This window comes from Chinchilla lanigera, unplaced genomic scaffold (assembly GCF_000276665.1).
Source record: "Chinchilla lanigera isolate Chin_1 unplaced genomic scaffold, ChiLan1.0 scaffold00131, whole genome shotgun sequence".
NCBI classification, from domain to species: domain Eukaryota; kingdom Metazoa; phylum Chordata; class Mammalia; order Rodentia; family Chinchillidae; genus Chinchilla; species Chinchilla lanigera.
The window spans coordinates 3626073-3642765 of NW_004955532.1; the positions used below are offsets into that span (position 1 = coordinate 3626073).

The 16693-nt window shown below is 54.0% G+C and overlaps 2 protein-coding genes across 3 annotated transcripts; one reads left to right on the top strand and one right to left on the bottom strand.

Moving 5' to 3' along the window:
- Positions 1 to 1241: 1241 nt before the first annotated feature.
- Positions 1242 to 5727, top strand: Acy1 (aminoacylase 1; the record flags this gene model as incomplete). Its single annotated transcript, XM_005410340.2, is given in 13 exon segments — positions 1242 to 1306; positions 1394 to 1498; positions 1790 to 1884; positions 2187 to 2263; positions 2354 to 2443; positions 2527 to 2583; positions 2907 to 2980; positions 3066 to 3115; positions 3222 to 3366; positions 3463 to 3531; positions 4201 to 4280; positions 4408 to 4468; positions 4548 to 5727. Coding segments are annotated over 13 exon segments (1133 nt in total), but the record flags the coding sequence as incomplete, so codon positions are not given.
- A 1460-nt stretch (positions 5728 to 7187) lies between these two features.
- Rpl29 (ribosomal protein L29) lies at positions 7188 to 9996 on the bottom strand. Of its 2 annotated transcripts, none has more exons than XM_005410341.2 (4): positions 9919 to 9996; positions 9482 to 9526; positions 9038 to 9102; positions 7188 to 7814 (listed from the first exon to the last, which is right to left on the bottom strand). In XM_005410341.2, the coding sequence occupies exons 2-4, from the start codon at positions 9516 to 9518 to the stop codon at positions 7305 to 7307; spliced, it is 612 nt and encodes a 203-aa protein (XP_005410398.1). In that variant the 5' UTR covers positions 9519 to 9526; positions 9919 to 9996; the 3' UTR covers positions 7188 to 7304. The 2 variants fall into 2 exon arrangements, with proteins under 2 accessions (XP_005410398.1, XP_005410399.1); XM_005410342.2 differs by lacking the exon at positions 9919 to 9996 and adding an exon at positions 9849 to 9871.
- Positions 9997 to 16693: the final 6697 nt, after the last annotated feature.

The following is a 16693-nucleotide window of genomic DNA, read 5'->3' on the forward strand; positions in this document are numbered from 1 at the left end:
GGGCTGCCGCTGACCCCCTGGCCCCGGCCGCGCCCCGCTCTGCAGCCCACAGCGCGGCGCGGTCCATCGGGGCCGCGGACCACCCATTCCCCAGGGCTGTGTTGCTGCCGCGCTCTGTCCTGGAGGCTCAGGGCAGGGAGACAGTTGGAGCCTAGCCCGGGCAATTTAGGGACTTCCTCAGCACCTGTCTCAAAATTAAAAATCAAATTGAATTAAATTAAAGTAAAGCCGTGTGTAGTAGCGCACGCCTGTAATTCCAGCACTCGGGATTCTGAGGCAGGAGGATCCTTGTGAGTTCGAGACCAGCCTGGGCGACACAGTGAGCTCAAGGCCAGTCTGAACTGCATATCGAAACCCTGTCTCAAAAAGGAAAAATAAAAATAAAGTTAGGGCTGGGGATGTAGCTCAGCGGCACAGCGCCTGCCTGGCAAGCGCAAGGTCCTGAGTTCGATTCCTGGTACCAAAAAAGAAAAAGAAAAAAGTAATAAAAATTAAAAAGACTTGTGATGTAGCTCAGTGTAAAGGCCCTGAGTTCATTCCCCAGTACCACACACACACACACACACACACACACACACACACACACAAACAAAGAAAAAAAGAAAAAGTGAGAAGGAGCAGTTTCCCCTCATTCCCCAGATCCCCCAGAGCAGGAGTGGGGTCAGGGACAGACAGCCCCAGGAGAGGCCCCTAGAAGCCTGCTTGGGCCAGAGTCCAGCAACCACAGGAATCGAGCTTGGTGACTGTAGGAACTGTCTGTGGGGTCCAGACCCCTGCCTGGTAATTTCCAGCTGAGAACTGCATAGTGAGTCTTCAGATTTCTGGGCCATAATTTTCCTATTTTTAAGGAAGATAGGAATAACACCTGCTTCCAGCGCTAGACTTTACCCTGGACTTCCCAAAGGGTCACAAATAGATCAAAAACAAATGTCTCATGCCAGACGTGGTGGTGCACTCCTGTAATCCCGGCACTTGTGAGGCTGAGACAGGAGGATCACTGTGAGTTCGCGACCAGCCTGGGCTACAAAGTGAGTTCAAGGCTAGCCTGAACTGCATAGTGAGACCCTGTCTCAGAAGGACCCCCCACAAAAAAAAAGAAGAAGAAGCATATGTTCCTGAGAGATACAGAATTACGTAGGGGAGGCAGCAGCCTATTTCAGGGTCTGCCTGCCTTGTGGGGCTGCCTGGGGTGGTGGGAGCCATGGGGACGCGGAAGCAGCCCCAGGACTCTGTGTCCCCAGGAGCTGCTGTGGCCTTCCTGGAGGAGAGGGGCCTCCAGATGGGTCTGAGCTGTCAGAAAGTGCAGGTGAGTCTGGGGTCCCGAGCGGGAGGGACAGTGGGCCTGGGGCGCCTCTTTCCCGCGCTCACCGCTCGCCCTCCTGACCCTCTCTAGGTGGCACCTGGCCGTGTAATTGTTGTGCTGACCTGGCCGGGCACCAACCCTAAACTCTCCTCCGTCTTACTCAACTCCCACATGGATGTGGTGCCTGTCTTCGAGGTACGTGTGGAGTGCTGTGTGCGTGCCTGGGGACACCAGGATGTGGACTTGGGGATCCGACCTCCGGGAGCCCGTGGCCCTGGCCCTCACGCCAGCCCTTGACATCCATACTGCATTGCTTCACTCCAGCAGCCTCCGTCCAGGAAATGATTCTTCGCTGGGGTTGGGCAGGGAGGCCGGAGACAGATGGGGGGTGGCAATCAGATGCCTTCTTCAGCGCACTCCTGTGCCTCTGACACCCCACCTGTCACTCCACTCGATGGTGGGCCCCCCTTCCCTCTCTGTCCCCAGGAGCACTGGAGTCACCACCCTTTTGAGGCCTTCAAGGATCCTGAGGGCTACATCTATGCCAGGGGCGCCCAGGACATGAAGAGCGTCAGCATCCAGTGAGTGTCCTTCGTCCCTGCCCCTGCCGAGTCCCCACGGATACGGTGCACTGACCCACGACCCAGGCATGTGAGCAAACAAGGCCAAGGGACACCTTGATCCCTTACTTTGGACAGGCGTGACTGCTGTAACCACTGCACGATGGACCGATTAAGGCCCGGAGCAGGGACTTCCTGGGGCCCTGCCATGGCTTGTAGGGTCCAGGGCACGGGTCTGCGTCCTGCCGGCCCTGTCTGGCCCTACCCGCTGGGCCCGCCTGAGCATCTGGTAGCTTCTTCAGCTTTGGCTTGTGCCCCCTCAGGTACCTGGAGGCTGTGCGGCGGCTGAAGGAGGAGGGCCACCGCTTTCCTAGAACCATCCACATGACCTTCGTGCCCGGTAGGAGCGGGGTGGGGAGAGGTGTGTTTGGGAAGGGGAGGCTGTGCTGCCGGTGGGTCCCCTCATCTCAAGTCTCTGTCACTTTTACAGATGAGGAAATTGGAGGTTTTCAAGGCATGAAGCTATTCGTGCAGCGGCCCGAGTTCCAGGCCCTGAGAGTGGGCTTTGCCCTGGATGAGGGTGAGCAGGCTTACAGGCCTCCAGGAAGCCGGGTGGGGAAGTAGGGGCTGGCTCACCTCACCCTCTGAACCTCGCCCCGGCAGGCCTGGCCAACCCCACGGATTCCTTCACTGTCTTCTATAGTGAGCGGGCTATCTGGTGTGAGTATGGCCTCAGACGGCGGGGCTCACGGTACAATGGGGAGACCGGGCCAGAAGGGGCAGGGCCTGCAAAGGGCCGCACAGCAGGGTGAGGCCTGAGTAGGCCCTGCACTCAGGGCCTCTGCCTCCTAGCCCCTTCCCCCTGGGATCCCCTTCCAGAGCTCCTCTGCCGGCAAGGTCTGTGAGCGGGAACCAGTCTACCGCGCTGGCTCCGACAGGGACAGAGCCCTGCCAGGAGAAGCTTGGGATGGGCGGGCACCCAGGGCTGATGGGGTCCCCAGCCTCTCCGGCTGACAGCACCTTCCTCCCTCTCCATCTCCCAGGGGTGCGGTTTACCAGCACCGGGAGACCAGGCCACGGCTCGCGCTTCATTGAGGACACAGCCGCCGAGAAGCTGGTACGTGGTCCGGGGGCGGTGTGTGGGAGGCTGTGTTCCGGGGCTCAGACCTGAGACACTCTCAGACCTGACCTCCCACTTCTAGCACAAGGTTGTGAGCTCCGTGCTGGCGTTCCGGGAGGAGGAGAAGCGGAGGTGAGGCCGGCCGCGCAGGGCGCGCAGGGCTGCTCTGGGCGGTGTGCGAGGCTGAGGGGAGCTGAGCGCGCTCCTTACACCGTTGTCCTCCCCTCCCCCAATTCAGGCTCCAGGCGAAGCCTCACCTGAAGGAGGGGGCTGTGACCTGCGTGAACCTGACGAAGATCGAGGGGGGCGTGGCGCTCAACGTGGTACCCGCCACCATGAGTGCCGTCTTTGACTTCCGCATCGCGCCGGATGTGGACCTGCAGGTGCCCCTCCACTCGGGCGGAGGGAGGGAGAGGGCCCTCAGTTCCGCCCCCGAGGCTCAGAGAAAGCCTGAGGGGTCCGCCTGTCTCCCTTCTCAGGCTTTCGAGAAGCAGCTGCAAAGATGGTGCCAGGCAGCTGGCGATGGGGTCACCTTCGACTTTGCTCAGGTGTGGACTTGGAGCTGTGACGAGGAGTCGGGGACTAGAGATGGGGCCCTGCAGCGTGACCTGGGCGCTGTCCTAAACGCGAGGCCTTTCATTTAGCTAACAGGCTTGGGCTGCAGAGGCCGTTATGGGCGCTAGGGAATACAGCAGAGAAATGAGTAACGCTAAGCTTTTTTATTTTTCATTTTATTATTTTTTAGACAGAAACTCATTATGTAGTCCACGCTGCTGTTGAACTCATTATGTAGCCCAGGCTGGCCCTGAACTCACGGTGATCCTCCTGCTTCAGCCTCCCATGCGCTGGGATTATAGATGTGTGTCACCCCTGGGCTAGGCTCAGTGCCCACCCTCGTGGTCCTCAGCACAAAGGAGACAGTTACAATTCAAGTATTTACATAGTATCCCTTTGATATGAGCATGCACACGTGTGGTCCAGGGCTCATTTGGACCTTGCACTTGAGACCATTTCATGCACACATGTGACCAGTCTGGAAGGGGTGGTGACCGCTCTGAAGGAGCAGGAGGCAAGTGCAAGTGTGAGTGAGGGACGGTCCCAGGCCTAGGGCCTTGAGGACCTGTGGCTGCACTGGCCACCTGGGTGTCAGGGTAGGTGCTGGTGGCGTTGCCCATGCCCCTGCCCTGTCCTGACCCTGCCATCTTTTCCTCCCGCAGAAATGGACGGAGCCCCGAGTGACCTCCACCGACGATGCAGACCCCTGGTGGGCAGCTTTCAGTGGGATCTGCAAGGACATGTGAGCACACCAGCCAGCCCTGCCACAGCCTGTCCTCGTCCCCTTCCCTTCCCTCTGCCTCCCGCCACCTTCACTTCTCCCTGGGCCCTTACCACCACGCCCACTCGTGGGGCACTTGCCTCTGCAGGAACCTCGCCCTGGAGCTGGAGATCTTCCCTGCTGCCACCGACAGCCGCTATCTCCGTGCGGTGAGCTGCCGAGGCGCCAGTGTGGGCAGGGGGCTGGCTCGAACGCTGCCTTCCTGACAGCTCCTTCTCAACTCCGCAGGCGGGGGTCCCGGCTCTGGGCTTCTCACCCATGAACCGTACACCGGTGCTGCTGCACGACCATGACGAGCGGCTGCATGAGGCTGTGTTCCTCCGGGGCATTGACATATACACACGCCTGCTGCCCGCCCTGGCTAGTGTGCCTGCCCTGCCCACTGACCACTGAGCCCCAGGCCCCTGGCCCCTGCCCTGGGGCTTCCACCCTGACCAGGGCAAGGACTTCCTCTTCCCCTGCCCAGTTAATCTGTGCGGACGGAAGCTGCACTTGGAAGTTCTAAGTGCAGACACGCACAGAGGGGTCCTCACTTCTCTGCTGATGTGCTGTCACCATCCTTTTCACAGACGCTGTGACCCTGGCTCCGGGTCCTTGCCTACTGGCCCACAGTACCCTGTACCCCCTGCCATGACATATGGTCCAGTAACGCTGAGCCACACCTGCCCGCCAATGAGGAGCCTTAGTTCCCGTGCTCCATGGCCGCCAAGCTGAAATCTGACCTGTGCAGCTGGGGACTGTTCCCTTCCAAAGCCAGTACCAAGATAAACACCTCAGGGTACTCCTATTTTCTTGGAGGTATACTTGGTACCCTAGGGCAGGACCAGAATGGGGCCAGCTGGGCCCTGCCATTAGTGGGACAGCTTATAAGATAGGAATGCTTTGCTGTGGTTCATGTGTTTTCTCAAAACCCGTGGGCTCTGGTGTGGGGAGCAGGGGCCCTGGTAGACCAGGTATTTATTCTGTTCCCAGCAGACAGGTCAGTGGTCATGGATCAGTATGTGTGGATGGGCCCAGGAGTTGGGCTTTAGTCTCCGTGTTTGCAGGAATCCAGTTTGATGACTACAGCCAGCCGTCTTGGTAGTAACCATCCTTTTGCCTGCCAGGTGACCCTGCCAGTCCAAACCCTACAGGATGAACCACCATTGCCAATAGTCTGCCTAACCAACATTGGATATGTTTGTGTGGGGGATGCTACGGATGCAGCCTAGGGCATTGCACGTGCTAGGCAAGAGTTCCGCCAGAGCTGCGTCCCCAGCCCGTATTAGTCCTTCTTGAGAAGGTTGGTTTTAGGCTGTCCTGCTCAGCACATAAGCACCTTCCTCCTGCCTCAGCAGGTGTGAGGACCCTCCTGTCTGTCTGCTACTGCCCAAGACAGGCCTCACAATAAACTGTTCCTACAATCCCAGTTTTGTTTGCTTCTTTGGTCTTCTGGCAGCTTTTCATATAGAGCACTGTGCTGAAACAGCCTTGGTAGGTCTGCAGGGAGGGCCAAGTCAGCCATGGCCCCAAGTAAGACTGTTCCTTTTCATCAGTCCAGACCTCCATGTAAAGGAGGAGACAGGGAGGAATGGCTTAAGCATGTACTTGTGGCCAGAAATAAGTCCTGGGCCTGTTGGCAAGGCACCAGGGATCTGACCTGCTTAGTCACTGAACCCTCACACAGGCCCTTTGACACATGTTGCACTAGAAATGCAAACAAGCTTCACTGCCAGCAGGCCTACGAAGAGCCATGCCTAGTCAAGTCCCTCTCACAGCAGGACAGGAAAGAACCTCCGCACCGCTACTCCAGGGCCCCAGCACACAGGCCTTGCCGACAGGGCCAAGTAACCTAAGGACACAAAACCTGCTTGCTTCTGAAGACCCAGCACTTCCATTTGATACATACTGACAAGGTCAGAGGGCCCCCCACAGGGAACAGTCCCTGGCTTGGTCAGGCAATCTAAACCACAGTTCCCGGGGCTCCCAGGCCACCTGGGTTCAATGCTACTTCTATCCCTTTTTAGTCACCTGTATTAACAAAACAGTTACACCTATTTTATGAGTAGAGGGATCCTAAGCCATAGGCTGTGCCTGCTTTTGGCATAGCAGTTTTCTTTACAGCACTGGGAATTCAACCCATGGCCTCTGCGCTGTACACGCCCAGCCTTTTTGAGACAGGGTCTCGCTAAGCACCAGGTTGCTTAGGGACTTGAATCTGTGGCCCTCCCATCTCAGCCTGAGAATGCCAGGACTACAGGCTCTTGCTGCCGGGTTGGCACTCCCTACAGAACACCTCCGCAAGTGTCCTTATTCACTACTTGCTCCACGGACTGCCGTGAGGACGGATGTCCTGCGTGAAGCAAACGACACAGTCATGTAAGGTAGTTTCACCACAGCTCTGCCTTCCCTGGTCCCTATCACTGGAGGAACCACACAACCCAGCCCAGGTGCAGCACTGACTGGTCAGGCTGGAGTGGAGGTCAACAGGGCCTTCCCTCAAGGCAGTGCTGGCCACCATGTCTTACTGTGTTGAAGACAGATGTTAATGTAGTTATTTTTTATAAACTAAATGCTCAGTATTCAGGTTTAACTGCAATGTTGGGACTTTTGGAAGTGGCAATTTGGTGCTCGGCCTCTAAAAGCTTCACCAGTACTGCCTCAGGGTGTTGAGATTTCCTCCTTTCCTCCGCAGGTACCCAGTTCACATTCACAAGCCAGGCACCCCGCTCCCCAACCCCGAACATTCCCACTTACCAGGTCCCTCCTTCTGCACTCCAGGGCCCTGCTCCCTCACTGACACCCATCCGGCCATTAACAGAAGGCTGTATTCTTCCTTCCCAAACGAGCCAGCAACTCCACCACCAGCCCCTGATGACAGACTCAAGCTAACAGATCCTACCTCAGGTTTATTTGTACAGAGTACAAGAGGACACCAGCCCCCCACAGATGGCAGCCCAGGGGTCACACCAGTCCTTCTGTCCTCACATGGACAGACAGAGGCTTTTACTGTGGAGCCTTCACAGGGGCCTGGGCACCTTTGGGAGCCTTGGCCTTGGCTGGGGCCTGGGCCTTGGCTGGGGCCTGGGCCTTGGCTGGGGCCTGAGCCTGGGCTGGGGCCTGGGCCTTGGCTGGGGCCTGAGCCTGGGCTGGGGCCTGGGCCTTGGTTGGATCCTGGACCTTGGCTGGATCCTGGGCCTTGGCTGGATCCTGGGCCTTGGTTGGATCCTGGGCCTTGGTTGGAGCCTGGGCCTTTGGCCGGCAAGGCCTGCGACCCTTGGCAATGCGGGCACGGATACGCTTCCCAAGCTTGGGGTGGGCGATATAGGCAAGTCGAGTGAGCTTGCGGTTCAAACCCTTTGGGATCTTGGGCTTGACCTCCTTGGGCTTGAGGAGGGCCTTGATAGCCTCAGCGCGTGCACTCATGGCCTTGGCATTGTTTGCCTGCATCTTCTTGAAGCCCTTCTTGTTGTGCTTCTTGGCAAAACGCATATTCCTCAGGAACTTGGGATCTACCTGGGAAAGAGGAAAGGTACAGGTGGCAGCTGTTAGTACAGTTAGAAACAAAGGAGCCGAGCTGCTCCCTTCCCTTTGTTCAACTGTAAACACTACACCTGCCAGGGATCTAGCTCAGCGGCACAGCACCTGCCTGGCAAGCGCAAGGTCCCGAGTTCAGTTCCTGGTACCAAAAAAAAGGAATTAAACACACGCCACCCTAATGATTATCCAAGGTTCCATAACCCTAAGACAGGGAAGTTGTATGAGCCACCTCCCTTCTCTCCATTCAACCACAAACACAAGACTACCCTAAAGATCAGGTTTAAGCTTAGGAAGGCGAGCAGATTGCTGACGTCAGTGAGCGAGACAGCGGGAGGCACCCTGAGTAGTGGTGTGTGACCCTGTAACACCGGAAGCCTGAGCTAAGGCCCTTTTCTCTTTCGCCCCTTTCCCCTTCACCCTTCTCCCTGTTCCCGCCACCATCCCATCATCTTCAACAAATGTGGCTACTTACTACCTACGTACACTTGGCAATTCTTTCCTTCTGCACAGGAGCCCAGACTACTCAACTGTAATGTAAGAGCCCCCAAGTCATCCTGTGTCCCTTTCCAGTAAGAGCACCTACTTTTATAAAAACATCACCATATCCAACCCCTTAAAACTATTTCCAGACATACCACTTACCCGAAGGAGCCAATACTCTACCTTGCTAAGGGTGTAAAGACATTCCCAAAGCCGTTAATAGGCAAACACTACTGCAGACAGAATGAGGAAGGCTGCCCTCTTCCGGACTGTAGGGCATTAACTTCCCTACAGTACGAGTTTGGCTAAGTATTTCTCCTGAAATTTCCTCAGGGATGCTCCCTCCCCCTTTAAAAACTGTGAAATACCAAGTGAGCCCAACAGTTTTACACCAAAGATCTTACAGCCTTCTCAGCTTATCCTCAGAACCCCGACAGGGAGGACAGCACCCTCCAAGCCCCGTACTGGGTCAGGCCGATGTCACAGGCTGCTAAACGTGGACTAGAAGGATGAGAGCGCCCGGCACACAGGTAAGATTACTTCTGTTAAGGGCTCTGGCTGAAGCAGGAGAAAGCCAAGGGAAGCTTTATCACGCGTCCAGCAAGGCAGAGAGAGGAACCGTGGGTGTCAGCAGACCACGGAAGTCAGGGACAGTGAGCCGTACTCGCGGCGGAGCCGGAGCCGAGGGGCACTTCACGAGCTTCGGTGCGCATACTCACCCCCTTCAGAGATTCGTATCTTTGCGACCGGGGTTTCTTGATGCCATTTCTGTGCCATTTTCGGGCTGTGGAAGGAAAGAAAAGGTACTTAGGCCAGACGTGAATCCCAGCAGTCCCGGCAGCTGAGCTGTAAAGGCTGCAAGTGCAAGGTCAGCCCGGGAAACCAAGCAAGACCCTGTCTTAAAAAGGGGCTTCGTCTACTAATCCCACCCACCAGAGGAAACCATTATTTCCCAGATCAGGACTGCCCGAGACCCTACCAGTGAACGCAAAAACCTGCGAGTTCACAACAGGATCCCCGCCCGGCTGCCAAATCCACAGCCTCAAGATTCTGGCTAAAAACAGCATCAGCTCCAAGGGGACAACGGACTGTGCCCCCGGCTACACGCTCCTGTCCCTAAACCAGTCCTCGGCAGGGCACGCGCTCGCGGCCCCGACACTTACACTGGTTGTGCGTGGTGTGGTTCTTGGACTTGGCCATTCCTGCACCTGCAAGACAAGAGCGGAGATGAGAACTGCGGGGCGCCAGGCTGGGGAACGCCTGCCGCCCGGACGTGGCGCAACAGGAGGCCAGACACCGGGCAGACTCCGAATGCCTCGACTGCGCTGCGCGACCCGAGGCCAGCCCCTGCCTCTCAAACGCAGCAGACGATGATCCGAGACCAACTCTCGCCCAACTCGCAAGGCTGAACGGCCGCTTCCTCGCCCTACCATACATCCCCCTGAGGATTTCGGAGCAACATCCCCGCCCCGCAGCTTCCACTCCCCACAGCCACACCGCCCGTCTTCCTTTCCTCCCCGCGGCCAGCACCCCAAAACCCGCGGTCCGCGGCGCCCCGTGAGTCGCGGATGGCACCGGATGGCCAGCGTTTAAAACTTACCGTAGGCCGGAGCTGCCAAGCGCCTGGAACCGGAAGAAGAAGAGAAAGCCCGCAGTGCAGCACGGGAAAAAGAGCCGACGACGCCGGAAATTACTATGGAAAAGCTTCCCCCATTACCTGAAAGAAAGGTTCCGAAGCTCAGAAGGGCTACAAGCCGGATGGAGGCTGAGTCTGGCCCCGCCCCTTCCGGTTGTCCTCAGTTTCCAATCGTTAAAGATAGTGAAGGCGAGGGGTGTGCCAGGAAGTCTGTGTTCTTAAAAAGCGCTTCTGGCTCCTGCGTGGAGAATAAACTCTAGGGAAGGAAGAGAGGGTAGACCACCCTTGTAATTCCCCACCCTCGGGAGATTGAGGCAGGACGGTCACAAGTTGGAGCCCTTGCCCCGGGGTTCACAGTAAATGCAGAGCGGTCACGGGCCGCGAACACCGTGGGGAAGACGACGGCTGCCTGGAGACGGCGGTGGACGGGGCGAGAGCAGACTGAGTGCAGAGCGGAGGGAGAGGGAGGCGGCAAGAGCAGCGCTGTTTACCGAGATGAGGCGGACTGGGGAGGAGCCGGGCGCTGGCTTGTTGTTTGTTTTTTTTTCCCGCTACCGGGAATCGAACTCACGACCTTGCGCTTACCAGGCGAGCGCTGTGCCTCTGGGCTAAGTCCCCAGCCCCGGTGTTTGTTGTTTTGCTGCGGAGCGGGTGGTGATCCGATGCTGCTTTTCAGACCCGGAGCTGTGAACTGACCTTCTGAGGAGGCATCCACTTCTAACAACTTGGTTGCCCTCTCTGCTCATTTCCACAAGGCAGAGGGGCCTGAGGCTCGTTTTTAAAGATACACGCTGGATCCTGCCCCTGAAATCCTGCAAGGAGAGTCTCCTTGCATAAATTACCTCCCCTGGCCCTGGCAAACTCTCCTTGTGTCCAAACCCAGGGACTTCCTTCTTTCCGCCCAAGCACAAATGTCTTCTTGTTGCCTCAGGGCCTTTGCACTTCTGTCCCCTTGACCTGGTGTGCCCCTTCTTGTTCTTCCAGTGTGTGCTTTTTCCTGTAGAGGCCTCCCTGGACTACGCAGTCTAAAATAGAGACCCTTCATCGCATCTTCCCAATAAGTATGTCCTCTCATTCTGTCTTTGTCATAGAACTCTCCCAGACTCTAATTATGTTATTTGTGTCCCTGGTCACAGTGCCCCGCGTCTGGGACTGATTTGGTCACTTCCATTTTCCTGCTGCCTGACAGCTCCTGATGAAGAGCAGGAGCTTAATAAACACCTACAAATGAACTCACTGCGGCGAGGCGGGTTCACAGAGTGGTGAGAGTGCTAGAGAGCACAGTGCGAGGAAAGGGAGTTGTCGAGGCTGGACACACAGAAGACCCTTCCTGAACGTTCCTGAGGAGAGAGGGAGAACTCTTGCGGGCACGGGCAGGGAGTGAAGAGCAGGCCTGCGTGCGGGCAGATGAAGTAGTGCCAGGGAAGCAGCAGCTGAGGTTGGAGAGGAGGGTCTCTGCAGGAGACCTTGTGGGGTGCTGAGCGAGGATGCAGCGGCTGGGGGCAGAGGCAGGCACTGCAGCAGGGAGGTGTGAGTCAGGGCCTCGGCCCAGGGCGTGGGGGAGGTGAGACCAGCAGCTGGGACAGGAGGAGGTTTGGCTGCTGCGTCCTTCAGATGGAGAGGTGAGCGCGGCGGGGCTGGCCGAGGGGCTGTGACAGCTGTGTAAACACCGCGCTGCCCTGCCCTGTGGCCTTCCAGCGGGGCAGCCGCCCCCACAGCTCCTGCAGCGTGAGCAGTGACGTCGGCACGGGACCCGGTTTTATCACTGCTGTGACGGCGGCAGAGTGAGAGGCAGCCGCAGTGCGATGGGAAAGGCCGATTCGAAGGTGGTCGGAAGCCGCGCAGGACTGCTAGGGGAATGATAGGGGCGGGCCTAGAGCAAAATCCCAGCTGCCAGGGGAGGGAGGCGGTGACGGGATGAGGGGCCCTGCTTGGCTGTGACCTGAGGAAACCTCTGCAGGAGCCGGACGGGCCGTGACCTGGAGCCACTGACCTGCGTATCTTCTCAGTGGAGTGGGTGGTAAGGCCAGTCATCTGCACTAGGATAGTTTTCCTTTAGGGATAACATTTTTCTTTCTCCCTTGCCTTCTACTCCTCTTCATCAATGAAACCTTATTATGAACTGCTGTATAAGTCTGTCTTATGCATTCATCATAATTTGTGGGCTTCTTTCCCTGCACATGAAAATCCTTTGTGATGCATACCTGTGCATCCCAGCACTCAGGAGGCTGAGGCAGGAGGATCACCACTGTGGAGAAGGACATTCTTTAGTTACTCTTTCAATGTATTACCTCGGGCCTGACCAAGCCATGGTTGTTGGGTTCCGGAGGAAGTTTAGCAGAAGCATTGGTGGAGAGGAAAAGATTGCAGAACCTGTGTTCCTGTGGAAAGCCATGGGACAACACAAGATGCTTTGCTGCGATATGTCCGAAGGAATGATAACATGATGGCTAACTAGTCAAGTCTTATTTACGTGATACTGAGTTGTACTGTCCTTGCTAAACCGGTGATATCCTCCCATTTGCACTGCTGCATCCTTTGTTCTTTCTCAATAAAACGTTACTGAAAATGGTAATCGGGGCTTCAGTCCGAGAGGCTGCGGCCCCCAAAATCCCAGAATTTTGCCTCTCTTGTTTTCTTTATTTCTCTTGCTTTTCTATTCATCCGCAAGTACCTCGTTCTCGGGACCTGTCACCCTGGACAGAAACGATTATAGACCAACACACCATGAGTTTGAGGCTGCAGAGTGAGTTCAAGGTCAGCCTGAACTACGTCGTGAGACCCTATTTCAAAAAGCCAGTAAGTAAATAAATCATTTCTCGGGCTGTGGATATAGAGTGTTTGCTTGCTATGCACAAGGCCCGGGGTTCCATCTCCAGCCCCACAGGACAAAACAAAAGAAACAAAGCCTTGGAAGCCTTTGCCTGTAGCTCCAGGGGATGGGGGTGCATATTTTTTTGAGACAGGGTCTCACTGTGTAGCCCAGGCTGGCCTCAAACTCACAGTGATCTTCCTGCCTCAGCCTCCCGAGTGCTGGGATTATAGGCGTGCACCACCGTGCCTGGCAGGGACACATTATTGTGGAGGCTGGTGCCGAGGCTCCGAGGTACAGCACTCACCAGCAGGCATGAGGGCCTAGGCTTAATCCCCAGCACCACAAAAGAAATGCTTAAAATGAAGAGGTCCATAAATCTCACCAGATTCAAAGGAGTCTCTGGCACAATAAAACTTGAAGACTTTAACCCTCCCTCTAGAGTGGACACGCTGCCCTCCCTGCGTGGGCACCATTGCCCACCTGTGTGCCCAGTGTGCACAGTACCCTGGGCACGCTTGCCTCCAGGCCCCTCTGAACCGCTGTGGGCACTGGAAGAGGGAGGGAGATGTGGGCCTGGGCGGCAGGACCCACGTGGCCTGAGCAGGGTGCCTGTGACCCACCTGAGCCAGTGGCCCACAGGGACGTCGTCTTGTCCGGGCCTCGTCCGGGCCCACAGCCCAGCTCAGCCCGCGTGGGACCCCGTGAGGCTTAATCAGCAAAGCAACAGGGTTGGAGATTGTCTGGGGCTGTTTCTGCAGTACCTTTCTCTTTCCTGGGTGTGTGTGCGTTAAATGTGCACGTCTCACAAATCCAGGCAGGTGACAGAATCGGGGACAAGAGGCCGGCTGGCCTGGAGGGGCTTCATGGAGGTAAGAGCGGGCCCTTCTGCTGCACCGGGAGACCTGCTTGCTAGGCCTCCATTCTCAGTGTGACGTGGAGGTAAGGATAGTAATTGTCTGCTGGGGTGAACTGGATAATTCGAGGAAAAGCACCATACTCTGCACTGAGTACACGGTCGGCGCTGGGCTGCTGTTGGGCCCGTCCTGCCTCTTCCCCCCGGACTCGGGTCTGGAGAGAGAAGACTGGCGGCAAGCTGGTGCTAAAACCAAGGAGATGCGAGGATAAGGACAGAGCCAGCGTGGAGGGAAGTGACAGTTCTCAGGGGCTCTGACCCGTTAGTCTGAAGTTCCAGAGACACGGGCCACCGGCAAGGTCACATGGAGAAGAGTGGGACTGGCGTGGGCTGGTAGAGTGGCCCTCGAGCACTGGCTGAGCTCTGGTTCTGCTTGGAGACCCCCAGGTTCCGTGGTTGCCCAAGCTCCAGGTTCCGCGTGTCCTCAGAGGTGGAGTTATGACCAGGGCTGCAAATGGCAGCTCCGCGCACTTCTGCTGTCAAGAGCCTGTTCCAGCTGGGCGTGGTAGCACACATTTTTTGTTTGTTTTGTTTTGTTTTGTTTTTGAGGTACCGGGAATCAAACTCACGACCTCGTGCTTGCCAGGCAGGCGCTGTGCTGCTGAGCTAAATCCCTAGCCTCTGTTTTGTTTTGTTTTTAATTAATTTTAATCACTTCTTGGCCTTTTGGCTAAGATCAAGTATAAAATTAATTTTACTGGTACACTTTTTTTGGTGGGGAGTACCAGGAACTGAACTCAGGACCTTGTGCTTGCCAGGCAGGTGCTGTGCCACCGAGCTACACCTGACCCCTACCGGTACACTGTTAACATACGTAACGATCATCATAGGGAATTCGTACTTGTACATAATATACTTTAATTCTTCCTTCCCACTGCCCTTCCTCCTTCCCCCGCAATCCTTCTTCCCCTCCCCACTGACAAAACTTTCTATTGTTTCCATCTGTTCTGTAGTTTTTTGTTTTTGCCTTTAGTATTTTCATCCCTAAGCCTCCCATCCCTTTCCCTCCCCGCTCCTTTGCTCCTCTTCCCATTTGGACATTTTCTTCCTACTTCTCAGTGTCTGTCACACATTTTGTCCTTACTTACCCTTTGGGTTTCTCACACAGGAGAAATAACATGATATTTAAACATGTGTGTCTGATTTATTTCAGACACACATGTGTTAAAAATTATGTTCTCAAGGTGCATCCATTTATCAAAAATGTCTCGTTTATCCTTCTTTATGACAATGTAGTACTCATTGTAAAAAGAAAAAAACAAACAAACACATCTTCTGTATCCACCCATCTGTTGATGACCATATGGACTGTTTCCAAGATTTAGCTCTTACCAATTGCACTGCTATAAACGTGGGCATGCATGTATTGCTGTAGTAATACATGCTTTTAACTCCTTTGGGAAGATACCAAGAAGAGGAATGGCTGGGTCAAGTGGAACCTCTAGTTTTAGTTTTTTGAGGAATCTCCGCGCTGATTTCCATAACGCTTGCACCAGTCCACACTCCCACTAGCAGTGGAGAAGGGTTCCCTTTTTCCCACCGCCCAACCAGCATTGCTACTGGTTGATTGTTTGATTAGTATCTGTCTGTTCTTTTCTCTCTTTTTTTCCTTTTTCTGTACCAGGAATCGAACTCACGACCACACACTTGCCAGGCAGGCACTGTGCCACTGAGCTAAATCCCCAGCCCTGGCTGATAGCTTGATTACAGCCATTCTTTTTGTAATGTGATGGGATCTCCATGTTGTTCTAATTTGCATCTAAATAACCAATAAAAAAATATTCTTTTCTGAACTTTCTTTCTGTTATTTATTTTCTGTCTGTACTTCTTCATCTGAGAAGTGTCTATTCATTTCAGATGCCCATTTTTGGATTGGGTATTTAAATTTGGGGGGGTCTGATTTTTTTTAGTTTTTTATATATACTAGGTATTACAATCTTTTATTCAAAGAACAGCTAGTAAAAATGTTTTGCATTCTGTGAGTTGTCTCTTCACTTTGTTACACTTTATTGGTGGTTTCTTTTACTGGGAAAAGTTTGTTTGTTTGTTTGTTTGTTTGTTTTTTGTTTTTTTTTTGAGACAAAGTTTCACTATGCAGTTCAGACTGGCCTCAAACTCACAAGGATCCTCTTACCTCAGCCTCCTGAGTGCTAGGATCACAGGTGTGAGCCACCACACCGGGCAAGCTTTTTAATATGATGTGATCCCAGTTGTTGATTCTTTGTAATATTTCCTGTGTGATTAGGGTTTTGTTCATAAATTCTTTGCATATATCTAAATCTTCAAGAGTTTTACCTATCCTATCTTCTAGTATTTTAAGTGTTTCTGTTTTAATGTTTAGATCTTTGATACATTTTGATTTTAGTTTAGACTATGGAGAAAGCTATGGTTCCAATTTTAATCTTTGGCATGTGCAGAGCCAGTTTTCCCAGCACTATTTATTAAAGAGGCTATCTTTCTTCTGGTGAAGGTTTTGGGCTCCTTTGTCACAGATAAGGTGGCGGAGTGTACTTGGAATTGTTTCTCTGTCTTCTAATCAGTTCCACCGATCCTCAGGTCTGTTTTTTTGCAAATATCATGCTGTTTTTATCACAGTAGCTTTGTAATTTTAGGTCAGGGATGCCCTCTGCTTTGGCTGTGTTGCCCAGAATTGCTTTTGCTTTTCTAGATCTCTTCTGGTTCCAATGAATTTTAGGATTGTTTTCTCTAGTTCTGTGAGGTATGCTAGTAGTATTTTGATTAGGATTGTATTAAATCTGTATAGCAATTTTGGGAATATAACCATTGTCACTATATTGATTCTGCCTATCCAAGAACAATGAATATCTTTTCTTCTTTTTCACAGTACAGTAGTTTTCTTTTTTTTTTTATTTTAAAGAATAAAAGAAGGATAACATAATAATAGGGGGGACTTAGCAAATTACAGACAAAATGGTAGGAAATTATCAATGGTTATCATTTTACATATTATTGTCTACAAAATAGTTTCTCAGGAAAACAAATAGACAAAT